At 29.3% G+C, this 11804-nt stretch overlaps 4 protein-coding genes across 4 annotated transcripts; 2 read left to right on the top strand and 2 right to left on the bottom strand.

Moving 5' to 3' along the window:
* Positions 1-477: 477 nt before the first annotated feature.
* LOC113790023 (ipis-1-like) lies at positions 478-1985 on the top strand. The gene is made up of 2 exons (XM_027339636.2): positions 478-917; positions 983-1985. Exons 1-2 carry the CDS (start codon positions 619-621, stop codon positions 1812-1814), a joined length of 1131 nt encoding a protein of 376 aa, XP_027195437.1. The 5' UTR covers positions 478-618; the 3' UTR covers positions 1815-1985.
* Positions 1892-6592, bottom strand: GAPcenA (GTPase activating protein and centrosome-associated). The gene is made up of 6 exons (XM_027339538.2): positions 6086-6592; positions 5727-6014; positions 3235-5636; positions 2872-3174; positions 2445-2813; positions 1892-2382 (listed from the first exon to the last, which is right to left on the bottom strand). The coding sequence occupies exons 2-6, from the start codon at positions 5794-5796 to the stop codon at positions 2050-2052; spliced, it is 3477 nt and encodes a 1158-aa protein (XP_027195339.1). The 5' UTR covers positions 5797-6014; positions 6086-6592; the 3' UTR covers positions 1892-2049.
* A 94-nt stretch (positions 6593-6686) lies between these two features.
* LOC142646231 (uncharacterized) lies at positions 6687-7207 on the top strand. The gene is made up of 2 exons (XM_075824521.1): positions 6687-6866; positions 6944-7207. The coding sequence occupies exons 1-2, from the start codon at positions 6796-6798 to the stop codon at positions 7053-7055; spliced, it is 183 nt and encodes a 60-aa protein (XP_075680636.1). The 5' UTR covers positions 6687-6795; the 3' UTR covers positions 7056-7207.
* A 1084-nt stretch (positions 7208-8291) lies between these two features.
* On the bottom strand, positions 8292-11680 carry Non1 (nucleolar GTP-binding protein 1). Its single transcript, XM_075824516.1, has 6 exons — positions 11143-11680; positions 10137-10932; positions 9084-9948; positions 8843-8896; positions 8584-8639; positions 8292-8310 (listed from the first exon to the last, which is right to left on the bottom strand). Exons 1-3 carry the CDS (start codon positions 11466-11468, stop codon positions 9097-9099), a joined length of 1974 nt encoding a protein of 657 aa, XP_075680631.1. The 5' UTR covers positions 11469-11680; the 3' UTR covers positions 8292-8310; positions 8584-8639; positions 8843-8896; positions 9084-9096.
* Between the last annotated feature and the right edge of the window lie 124 nt (positions 11681-11804).

Here is an 11804-nt window from a genome sequence, read left to right as displayed (position 1 = left end):
GTTCTAATCCTAATATGATGATGTATCCACCAATTCCAGATCCTAATGCTTGTGGTGGTGGTGGTGGTGCAATTCCATCGGCACCACCAATCGGTTTCAATGAAGCACCACCACCATATTCTGAAAACTATGGTAACAATTCACAACCAATAGCACCATATCCAATTCTTCCAATGAAAGATTAAATATTTTTTTCAAATAATAATGTTTATTTTGATTGACATCGAACAAAAAAAACCAAATAAAAAAACCAAATAAAGAACTGTGGTTAGCAACAATTTTTTTATAACTATGCCAGCTGTTTTTTATATTGCTAAAGTCATAAACAATTTTTTTTTCTTGCATCAAATAGAGGCACCATTGCTTGTGTATTACATTCTATTTCATTCATTCGATTTTTTTTGTTTCTTTTGGTTAAATGACGTTACCAAATGATGGTAATAATATTGGTTGCTATAAACGTTTGAGCAGTTTTTTTTTGGATTGTTTCATTCATTTTTGGCTATCATTATCATCAACATCAAATTCGCCTACGCCCTTAATTATTTTTTTTTCCGAAATTGAAATCATTTTATTTTGAATTTTCATACTTGATACACCTGACAAGAGAAAAAAACAATGGCAAACGAAAATATCAATAATAATCAAATGGTCATGAAATTGACCAAAAATCTTTATGAATCGGGTAAAAATCTTGTTCTTTCACCATTTTCATTGACAACAGCAATGGCAATGGTATTAGCCGGTGCTAATACCCATACCCAAAATGAATTGATTCAATTTTTATTCGGAACAAAAGTAACCAAAATTGAAGATGGTAAATTAATGTTGGATAATTTAACCAAAAATTTACAAGAATTTTTTCGATCAAACCAAAGTGTTTTGAATAATGCAAACATGCTTTACAGTAATAAAACGTAAGTATATTTTTTTTCTGAAATGATATTCCATAATTAATGAATTTTTTTTTTTGTTGAAAAAGTTTTCCATTGAAAGATGCCTATGTTGATATTTTGACCAAAAATTTTACAGCCATGGCCAAACAATTAGATTTTAGTGATTCAAAAGCTGCTTTAGCTGAAATTAACGGTGCCGTAAAGAAAGCTACTAAAGATATGATACCAACTTTATTGGATCAAATTGATTCAGAAACTCGTGCCATATTGATAAATGCAATTCATTTCAAAGGTCTTTGGAAACATCCTTTTGATAAGGCCGAAACATTAGATGAGGATTTTCATAAATCCGATAATACCATCGTTCAAGTAAAAATGATGCGAAAAAAGGAAAAATTTCATTATTATCGTTCTGAAGAATGGGGTTTGGAAGCTTGTGCAATTCCATATACAACTGGATCAATTTCGATGGTAATCGTATTACCTTCGAAAGGAAAAAATATTTTAAATGTTTTGGAAACAATGCAAAATAGCGATCATTTGGCACAAATTTTGAAACGAATGGATGATTCTCAAGATGTTACATTAAGAATGCCTAAATTTAAAATTGAATCAACACATCATTTGATACCACATTTAGTTCGATTGAATGTAAAAACATTGTTCACTGGTGATGCTGATCTTTCCGGTATTAGTACGGAAAAATTATTTGTATCCGATGTTATACAAAAAGCTATAATTGAAGTTAATGAAGAAGGTACTGAAGCTGCAGCTGCAACTGCAATCATGATGATGCGATGTTGTATGATGTTAGAAGAAGAAATTCATTTCATTGTTGATCGACCATTTGTTTACATGTTAATTTCAAATGATGGTAAACATATTTTATTCACTGGTATTTGTGAAAATCCAAATTAAATCTAATCAAATTCATTTTCGAATATATTGTTAACCAAGTATTCTGTTTTGTTTTTATTGATTGTTTTGTTTTTAAAAAAAAAATACAATATATTATATCTATACAAAAAGGAATGAAAGAAAGTTTTTTGTTGTTGTTGTTATTAAACAATTTTTTACCAGACTAGAAAATGATTGTTTTGTTTTGTTTTTTGTTTGCACATTTTATATTTGATGAATTTTTTTTGTTTTGTTTTCAATGTTCACTTTGACTACTGTTACGTCGAAATTTATTATTCATATTTGATTTTTGTGGCTCATTATTATTGGTTTGATTAGTTTGTTGACTATTGTTCAATGATGATTCGTTTGATAATGATGATGCAATTCCCGATGAAATTGAATTACTTTGTTTCACATGTTTTGTTTGTGTTGATGATGATGATGATGAAGATGAATTTGTTGCATCACGAAATGATAATAATGTTTTTGTAAACCAAGTATTATTTGCCATTGCTGCACGTTCATCATTTTCTGCTTTTAATAAATTCAATTCTGAAGTTGTTGAATGTAATTTTCCCATCAATTGCTAAAAAAAATAAAAAATTTTTAACGATAAAAATTGTCAACATTAGATTAAAAAAAACATACCCCATTACGATCTTCAGATTCGGCCAAAGCAATCTTTGTTTTGATCAATTCGGATTCCAGATCGACAATTCGTCGATAAAGATCTTGTTTAGCTTTATCTTGTTCTTCTTCAATCTGACCATTACTACTATGATTATTTTGATCGATCGAATTATCCGTTTCTGAATGCATAATTTTTCTAACAATTTCTGTACAATTTTGACATGTTTTTATTTCATTAAGTATTTTTTCCATCATTTTATTCGAATCTTCTCGACATTTTTCATATTTTTCCTGATAATTTTTACAGATTTGTTTATATTCTTCGATAATTTTCCGTTCATTTTTAGTTTCCAATTCGAAACGATCAATTTCATGACGATACTTGTCCTAATCAATGTAAATAATCATTTTATTAAAGAAAAATTTCCGATCAACTATTACGAACCTTTAAATTTTTAAGCTCTTCATTCAATTGTTTACGATCATCATCAGAATCGACCAATTTAGTTCGAGTCTGTAATAATAAGTTGTTAAGTGTGTCAGCTTTATCTTCAGCACGATCAACCTCAATTTTCATCCGTATTTTGGATTGGCATAATCCGATCAGTTCCATTGCTTGATCATCGTTTTCCTGTTCTAACCGGGCAACCGTCTGCATTAATCGTTTATTTTCCGTTTGCAAAATTTCCAATGGATCACGATTCTTTTCCTGCCATTCTTTGAATTGAGCTTCATATTTTTTTGATTTCTAAAATCATTTAACCGAATAATGTAATTAAAAAGAAAGACAACAGACAAATTAACTAACCTTGACATTGATTTTGATAGATTTTTTAATCAATTGAGCAGCCGAATCATCAACACGATAAATTTTAGGTAAAGTGACCCGAAAATATTTCATAATACCTTCAAAATCTAATGCTAATAGATCATTTTTAGACATTTGTAACAATCCTAAAGCGATCTGTAGAATAACATCCATTTCATCCAACAGAAATAGATCAATAATTCGAAACACAACATTCAATGGAAATTTTGTAGTGAATAATGTTAAAAACCATTGTGATGCATACATATGAGCTTCGATATGTAGATCAATAAAATGGCAATAAAGTTCGGGTATTTGTTCGTCTAATAATCGTTCAAGTTGATAAAATTTACAATGTAAATTTTCTAGACCACTTTTAAACAAATCACGTAAACCATAACGATACATGATTTGTATCAGCACTAGGAATGCCTGTTCTTCGGGCATATTCAACAAAAGAGCTGCAATCAAATATGAAAGACCTTGACAATAGCCAATTTCCGAATCATAATTTGAATATGCTTTACAAATACGAAACAATGATTCTTGTTGATCCGATCCAGAATCACGAAATTTTTCATGAGCAGTAAATGTACGCGAAATATCACGTAAAATGATTGATTCATATGAAGATTCTTGTGTAACAAATAGCTTATATTTTGGTAATATTTTTTCTTCAATTTCATGTGCACCAGATAATAGCTGCCATATTTCTGGCCGTAAAGCTTGTGGAATTCCACCACGTCTTATCATATTGGCCAATTGTCGTGGTCGTACAGATAGATTTTCTTTATTCCATTTTTCCATAATGTTATGCCAGGCTTGAATTTCATTTTGTGAACATTCACGTCGAACCGAACCAGATCCACTTTGTAATGGTTCATCATCATCATTATTATTATTATCATGTTGTTGTTCTTCTTCGGGCAATGGTGAACTGGGTGTCGGAGTAGAATTCTCTTTTGAACTTTCCGATATTTTATTCAAATTAAGCTGCAATGATAATCGCTGTTTTTGCATAGCGATTTGCGTTGATGAAAGACAAGAAATTACATCATAAATAATACGGCCATGCATATCTGGTCGTTGTCGAACAATCAATGAAAATGATTCATGCATATAATGTTGTGAATTTTTCGAAAGATTAGCTAAATTTTTCCAAAATTTTTCAGTTGCTGATATCGATGTTGGAATGATTTTTGCTTTTGATTCGAAAATAAATCGAATTGGTTCTTCAATATTTTCCAGAATTAAATCCAATGCAATAGTAAAATATACACGACTACTTCGTGTTGTTTCAGTATTTAAATGATCCGAATCGATTTCGGTTGGAATCCAACTGGCAACAATTTGCCATTGTGATTGTGTTGGTGCCGTTTCCGGATTCGGTATCGATGAACTCATCGAATTTAAACCAATAGCTACCATTTGATTTGGTGAAACATTTCGTCCGGGTGACAATAGCATTCCAAAACAACGTTCAATTCTTATCATTGGAAAATTATAATGTGTTAGATCTTGTTGTAAATTGATTATGATACGTTTATCAATATTGGTACGAATTTTAAAACTATCTTTTTCACGTGGACAAGTTTGCCATTTTCCATCACTAATTTCTTCTTGAATTTCAACCTCGGCATTCATTACAATTTTATATTCATTAACACGTGATACAACAATATTTGTTGATAATGGTTGAAATTGATTCATAATACCATGTAATTTACGAAATACATTCAATACATCGGTAACCTGTGCCGGTGATTCAAATTGTGCTATCAAACATTGTTGATAACGATTTTGTTGTCGTTGTTTTGCCGTTGAAGGTGATGAAAGTAATGAAAAAATTGTTGTCATTGTTAAACAACGTTCAACTGGTGTATTTAATTGGCCACGATATAAAAATAATTGATTAACTAAAATTCTGATCGGATGTATTAATAATGCATCACGTACAATTTGTACATCATTTGGATGTAAATTATCGAAAAATTCTTCATTACATTTTTGAATCAATGAAAATAATTTTTCATCATCCATTGTTTTGTTAACAAATTCAATAATAACAAAATCATTTATAGTATGAGGAATATTGATTAGAATTTCAGGTAAATCACCATTATCAATTGCATTCATTTCATGATTAACTTTTAATTTATGCATTGAACGTTCAACTTCTTGTTCAAAACCTTTACGTTCATTTTGAAGAAAACGAATACCTAATAATTGTGTACGAATTTGATACATAAATGTTTTATTATATGATTGTTTATTATTATCGGATAATGATTGTTCGGATTTTGAAATTTTTGTTTCAATCATTTTTTCATTTCCATTTTCATTATTATTATTATTATTATTAATGCTGTTATTATCGACATCTATCTTTTCTAAAGGTTTTTCTATGAACGATGAATCAGGGAAAAAGGAAAAAAATGAATAAATTTGCAAAGAGAAACTCCCACCAAAAAAAATGATTAAAAAAAACATACCAACAACATCAGAATGATGATGATAATCATCACCATGTAAGGCAGGAATTTCATTAACGTTTTCCATCATCAGATATCACCAGGATTTGGGAGATGAGATGAAAAAGGAAAAAAAGCTCTATTCTATTATTATATGATGCAAATATATCACAAATTGTTATATATCGCGAATTTTTTTCTTCTTCTTGATCATCACATCAAAACGATAACCAAAACAAATAGTGTTAATCGTTGTTAAGGTATCAACCAATATGCTTGATTGTGAGCAACATGAACGTTCGAATGATGCTAGAATTTGAAAAATCAAACAAACAAAATGAAAATCATAATCTGAAAATGGCAACTAAAATAAAACATACCTGCAATATTCTATGATAATTGCTTCAAGTATTTAAACGATAAAAAAAGATTGATAGGGTGGTTGATTTTAAGATGACAGAAATCAGGATTAACAAAAAATATGAGATATGATTGTTGATTTTTTTATTTATTATGATTTGGCTGTCAACAGTGTCCAACAATTATGGCTAAAAGAAAAATTTTTCTCGAAAATGGCAAATAAACAAACTCTTATAAAACTCACAGAAAATAAATTAAAACACAATCCACCCACACATAATCATCATCATTTGAAACAAACATATAAAACATCAATCTAACTGTCAATACGTCAGTAAAATGTAAACAAATGAAATTAGAAATATAAATAATAACAATTTCGAATTGGAATTAATTAAAATTTGCTTATGGTCATCATTTTATCACAATAACTGGGGCGAAAAAAAATGGAAATAACTTATTTTAAGAAATTTTCGAAATATATGGATCGGAAAAGAAATCGATAAATAATAACCGCAATAGGGCCAATAAGAAAATGGATAAAAAAAATTAATTTTGCTCTTTAATCAATGTACTATTTAGACTTGAAAAGCTTATTGTAGGTGTCATTAGTGGATATCCGTTTTTTTCGAAACACATGTTAATTTTTTTGTGTTGGTTCAGAAATTTTTTTTTCAATTTTTCAACTTTTCAATATAAAAATTTCAAATTTTTTTTTTAGAATACAAAAATGCCACGAAATGAAAATGGAAATCGAGTCATCAATATGGCCAAATCGGTCTATAATGATCCTTTCATGTGGTAAGTGTTTCATTTTATCATTTTTTCAACGATCACGACGGTTTTTAATTTTTTTCAAAAAATTTCATTTTTTGCAGGAATTTAGTTAAAAGTTGGGCATTTTTTGCCGGTGGTGTTTTCATTGCTCGGGAAGTTTTTGATTTTGATCCATCATTCGCTATGGCACCACCATCAATCGGACAACCATGAAACTGGCCGAAATTTCTTAATTTTTTTTCATCATCAATCTTTTCTAGTTTCTCTCATTCAATTCAATATTAGTTTCATGTTGATACTTTAAAAAACAAAACAATCAAAACAATGTATGAAATGAAATAAAATTTATTTGTTTACAACAAAAACTCAATCAAATGAATATAATTAAATAACAATATATAAATTCCAGCATGGTAATAATGGGAGCGATCCAATGTCCAAAAATGTTTTCCATCAATACCAACTAGGGAAAAAAAGAATATCATTAGAAAATTATCTTCAAATCATATCGATTAGAATGAATCAAAATCCATGATCTAATTGTTAATCTAGCAGATATTTTGAAAAAAATCCCTCAATTGAGCTTGCACATCCGAGTAAAATAATGGATGACAAGCGCAGGCGTATCTGCATCAATCAGAAAAGATTTTCAATTTTCAAAAAACTTACATTTTTTATAAAATACATAACTGAATGAATGACCTGTTTGTATAAAAAAAACGGAAAAAAAAGGAAACAAATTAGAATGAATTTGTACGGGTTTTTTCTATAGAAAGAAAAACTAAATTAAATTTCAGTAGCAGAACTGAGAAATCATTGTTTATCAATTATAGAGAATGCTTTGGTAAATAAAGGGTTTCATCATTCAAATTTTGAGCGAAACATTTTGATTATTTTACCGAACGAAAAGAACTCACCTTAATTATCACCACCCACACAGATTGGACGTTGTTGAATCCTTTAAAAATTGAAAAATATTCGATTAGAATAGAGAAAATTTGTAATAATAAAAAAATCTATGGCTATCAATAAAATTATCAGCTAACAAATTATCTTCAAATTATTTCTGAATCCGGTAAAGCTATTTATTTTGTTATACAGTGGTCATCATATACTTTGTATTAAACAAATAAATCTAGTTCAAATGAAAAAACTTACCAATTATGAGATCGACAAACAGAACACAACAAAAATGAAATGATTTGAGATCCTAAAAACAAAAGAAAAAAAATGTATCAATGATAAAATGTAGACTTTAAAATTGATTTCGGAAACAATTAAAAGTAGATCTCTTCAATTGATCATTATCAAAATGATAATATTGGCATCAATAATTGCTGAATGGAATGACCATCGAATCAAAAGAAAAAGTACATCCATTGGATGAATATGCCGCGTGGTGTATAATTCGAACGAATTTTGAAAAAATCGAACATACCTTTCTCATAAATGATGATCGAAAAAAGACCTGCTTAAATGAAAAAATGAAAAATAAAAAAAATGGTATCTTTTTTTAGTTGTATCAAATTTGAAAAAACCATAAATCGATCAAATTTAAACAATTTACAGAGAGTGCAATTGATTTAATTTTGGCATAACCAGTAAATGGAGTATCAAAAATAGTGTTCATCATCAACAATAATGACAAAAAGAAAATTGAAATCTCTATCGTGCCAATGTTATGCCGTAATTGATTTGATCGATGTGTTTCAAGTGTGTGTGTGTGTGAGAAAAATCTTACCATTATTTTCTTCAAGTGAAAAATTTTCATCTCTGCTCCAAAAAAAGTATCGAATCCTATGTGTTAAGTAAAAAATTAAACAAAAATTAGAAATTTTGAAACAAAAAGTTTTCATTTGTAATGATCAGCATTATCGGAAATCAGAGTGGTGCAAAAGCCAAAAAGAGCTTTTTGATCATCGACAACAAGTTGCCTACAAGTTGGTGGGTACTCATCTTTTTTTTTCTATTAAGGTAAATTTTTAAAAGAATTTGCTTACCATTCTTCCAAAAACAACCAAACCAAACCATAATGAATTTTACATGAAAAAAGTCTGAAATGAAAAGAAAAAATCAATTAAAATTGAACAAATTCATGATTTTAAAAAATATGCTAGAAGATTATCTTGATCAGAAATGCAGCTTTCACCAAAATTAGAAATTCTGAATTACGTCCCGTGCATTATTTGGAAGCATCATTTTTTTCCGGGTGAAAATTTTTTGTTAGATCGAGACACTTACCTCATTGCTTCTTTTATCGACTTCGAGTCGATCCACGGCCACGTTTTCCAGCCAATAAATGTTTCTGTCTTGTAGCCGGTATCATACGATCTGCTTCACCTTTTCGTGCATTTACAGCTAATCTACGTTGAGACATTTTCAATAATTTTCTTGCTTTCTTTCGCATTTCATCATTTTTAACACCAGTACGATCACGTGGTGTTTTCGAACTAGATCGAACATGACCTTCATTATCTGTTCGACTCTTTTTCAATGGTGGTCGATGGATACTTGTATCTTCAGCTGCTTCATCAAAATAATTACCCTCTTCATCACTTTCAATATCAACACCAAGTTGTCGTTGTTCTTGTCGTAAACGTGATAAACTTCTTTCACGTTTTTTATTTGTTCTTGGTGTTTTTGATTTATTCGTATTATTCATTCGTTGTTCAAATTTTAATAATCCTTTTTTATCACGAATTTTCTTGGCTAATTGTCGAATTTCTTGAAGTTCGTCATCTTCAGATTCCAAATCAAAATCATAGAAACCAGAATTAATACGTTCTTCTTCTTCACGTATTAATGCATCTAATTTTGATTCAATATTTTTATCAACAAAATCGGCAATATTTTTACCATTCCATACTTCGGGAATAATATCATATTTTTCTTCATCAGGTAAATCATAATGTTTTTTCAAATCAAGTATATAATCTTCACGTAATTCTAATTCAATATCACGTTCTAATTTTCGTTTCATTGGTTGAAGATTTTCATCACCATCCATAATTTCCTCATCATCATCATCATCATCAATAGTTTTTCCATTGGTTTCCATTTGATTTCTTTTCTTTAGGATAGCATCCGGTATAAATGGTGGCCGCTCCTAGAAACAAACAAAAAAAAATTGAAATCAGTAAATGTTTTCCATATAAAGTATTTTGAAAATAAAAAATAATAATAATTCAGTTTCGCTAAATTCAACATTGTTTTTTTTCTGAGTTGGATCTGATTTCATCCCTTGCAGATTATAAATTGAAAAAAAAATCATTTTTGAAAAAAAACTATATTTACCTTATCATCTCTTGGTTTTGGCAGGGCAATATGAAGACGATTTTCAATCTCATCACCACGTTTGGATTTTGTTTTATGTTCAACACGATGTGCTAATAGTAAATCACAGGCTTCATTTCGTAATTCAATTACACCATCCGATGTTGCAGTTGACATTTCATGTATTAACATAATACTTGGATCATTACGTAATTCATCAAACATTTTTTGATGTTCATCATTAAGATCGGATATTTTTCGAACATCAATTTTGTTAACAACAATAATTATTGGCTTATTTGAAAATAATGGTTTAATATTATGAAATAATGATATTTGATCTTCAATTGAATAGCCACATTGTTGTGAAACATCCATTATATAGACAATACATGAACGTATATGTGCTAATGCTGTAATTGATTGCATTTCAATTGTATTACGTTCTTCTAATGAATGATCAAGAATACCGGGTGTATCAATAACTTGCCAACGAAGATATTTATAATCAGTATGACCAACATATAATGATTTGGTTGTAAATGCATATGGTTGTACTTCAACATCGGCACGTGTAATTTTATTTATAAATGATGATTTACCAACATTTGGAAAACCACAAATCAACAATGTACGCATATTTGGATCAATCGATGGTAAACGTGATAAATGTTGTCGTACTTGTTCTAAATATTGTAAATTTTCTGTTTGTCGTTTCAATACGGTTACCATTCGTCCTAATGCAGCTCTTTTGAGCATTTTACACCGGTATAATGAATCACCATATTTTAATAGACGAACATAATCACGTGCAATACTGAAAAAATGAAAAGAAAATGTTAATAAAGTGACTGCACCTTGTATTATTGTGGTGATTAATCAGAACGAACAAGGCTTAATTAGCTTTATTAAGCTTTTTTCTGGCATAATTTTGTCATATTAACCAAAATTAATTCAATAAGATTTCGGTAATATAAAGATAATTATGCAAATAACCGAAAAAAATCAAGAAATAATCATTACTTACTTATCAATCAAATGTTTACATGTATTCAATTGTCCTAATGCTAATTTATAATGATCTTTATCATAAAGAACATTCATTAGATCGGCAAAAAATGGATGTATATCTTCGATTTTTGGAAATTCGGTCAATATTGTATCCAATTTATCATGAAAATTTTGTTGTGTAAATTTTACTTTACGCATATAAAATGAACGAATTCGAGATATTTTAAAATGTTTATGTACAACGGTCGGTGTTTTACGTTGCGTTTTCGAAAGAATTATATCGATACATTCTTTGTAAGTCGGTACAACCGTTATACTTTTGAAACAATATTTGGAACCCATTTTTTGGATCAATTTGAAATGTGGAATTGAAGAAAAAAATCTAAGAAAAATTTAAAAGAAAATTCAAGATCCAACAACGTGCTTCGATGAAGATCATATGAAAAATGTGCTTTGCATTCAGCATGTGTGTGCCCTGTGCATGCATTCGAATGTTTTTACGGATATTCCAAATACACACGCATGCAGCGCTACATTATCCTGGATACACGTGATTATTATCCTGACCCCTTCATAAAGAATGTGACGCAAGAATTGATTTTCTTGTTTTTCAGGTTTTTGGTTTTTTGCTCGAATTTTTTTGTTTGCCTTTTTTACAATCGTAAAAATAACGACAAC

Source organism: Dermatophagoides pteronyssinus, unplaced genomic scaffold (genome assembly GCF_027571235.1).
Source record: "Dermatophagoides pteronyssinus isolate colony J.1.1.1.1 unplaced genomic scaffold, Derpt_VIB-CSIC_2022.12 sq0002, whole genome shotgun sequence".
Classification (NCBI taxonomy): Eukaryota; Metazoa; Arthropoda; class Arachnida; order Sarcoptiformes; family Pyroglyphidae; genus Dermatophagoides; species Dermatophagoides pteronyssinus.
The sequence above is the reverse complement of the archived record's forward strand: the minus strand, read 5'-3'. Positions and strand labels throughout refer to the sequence as shown.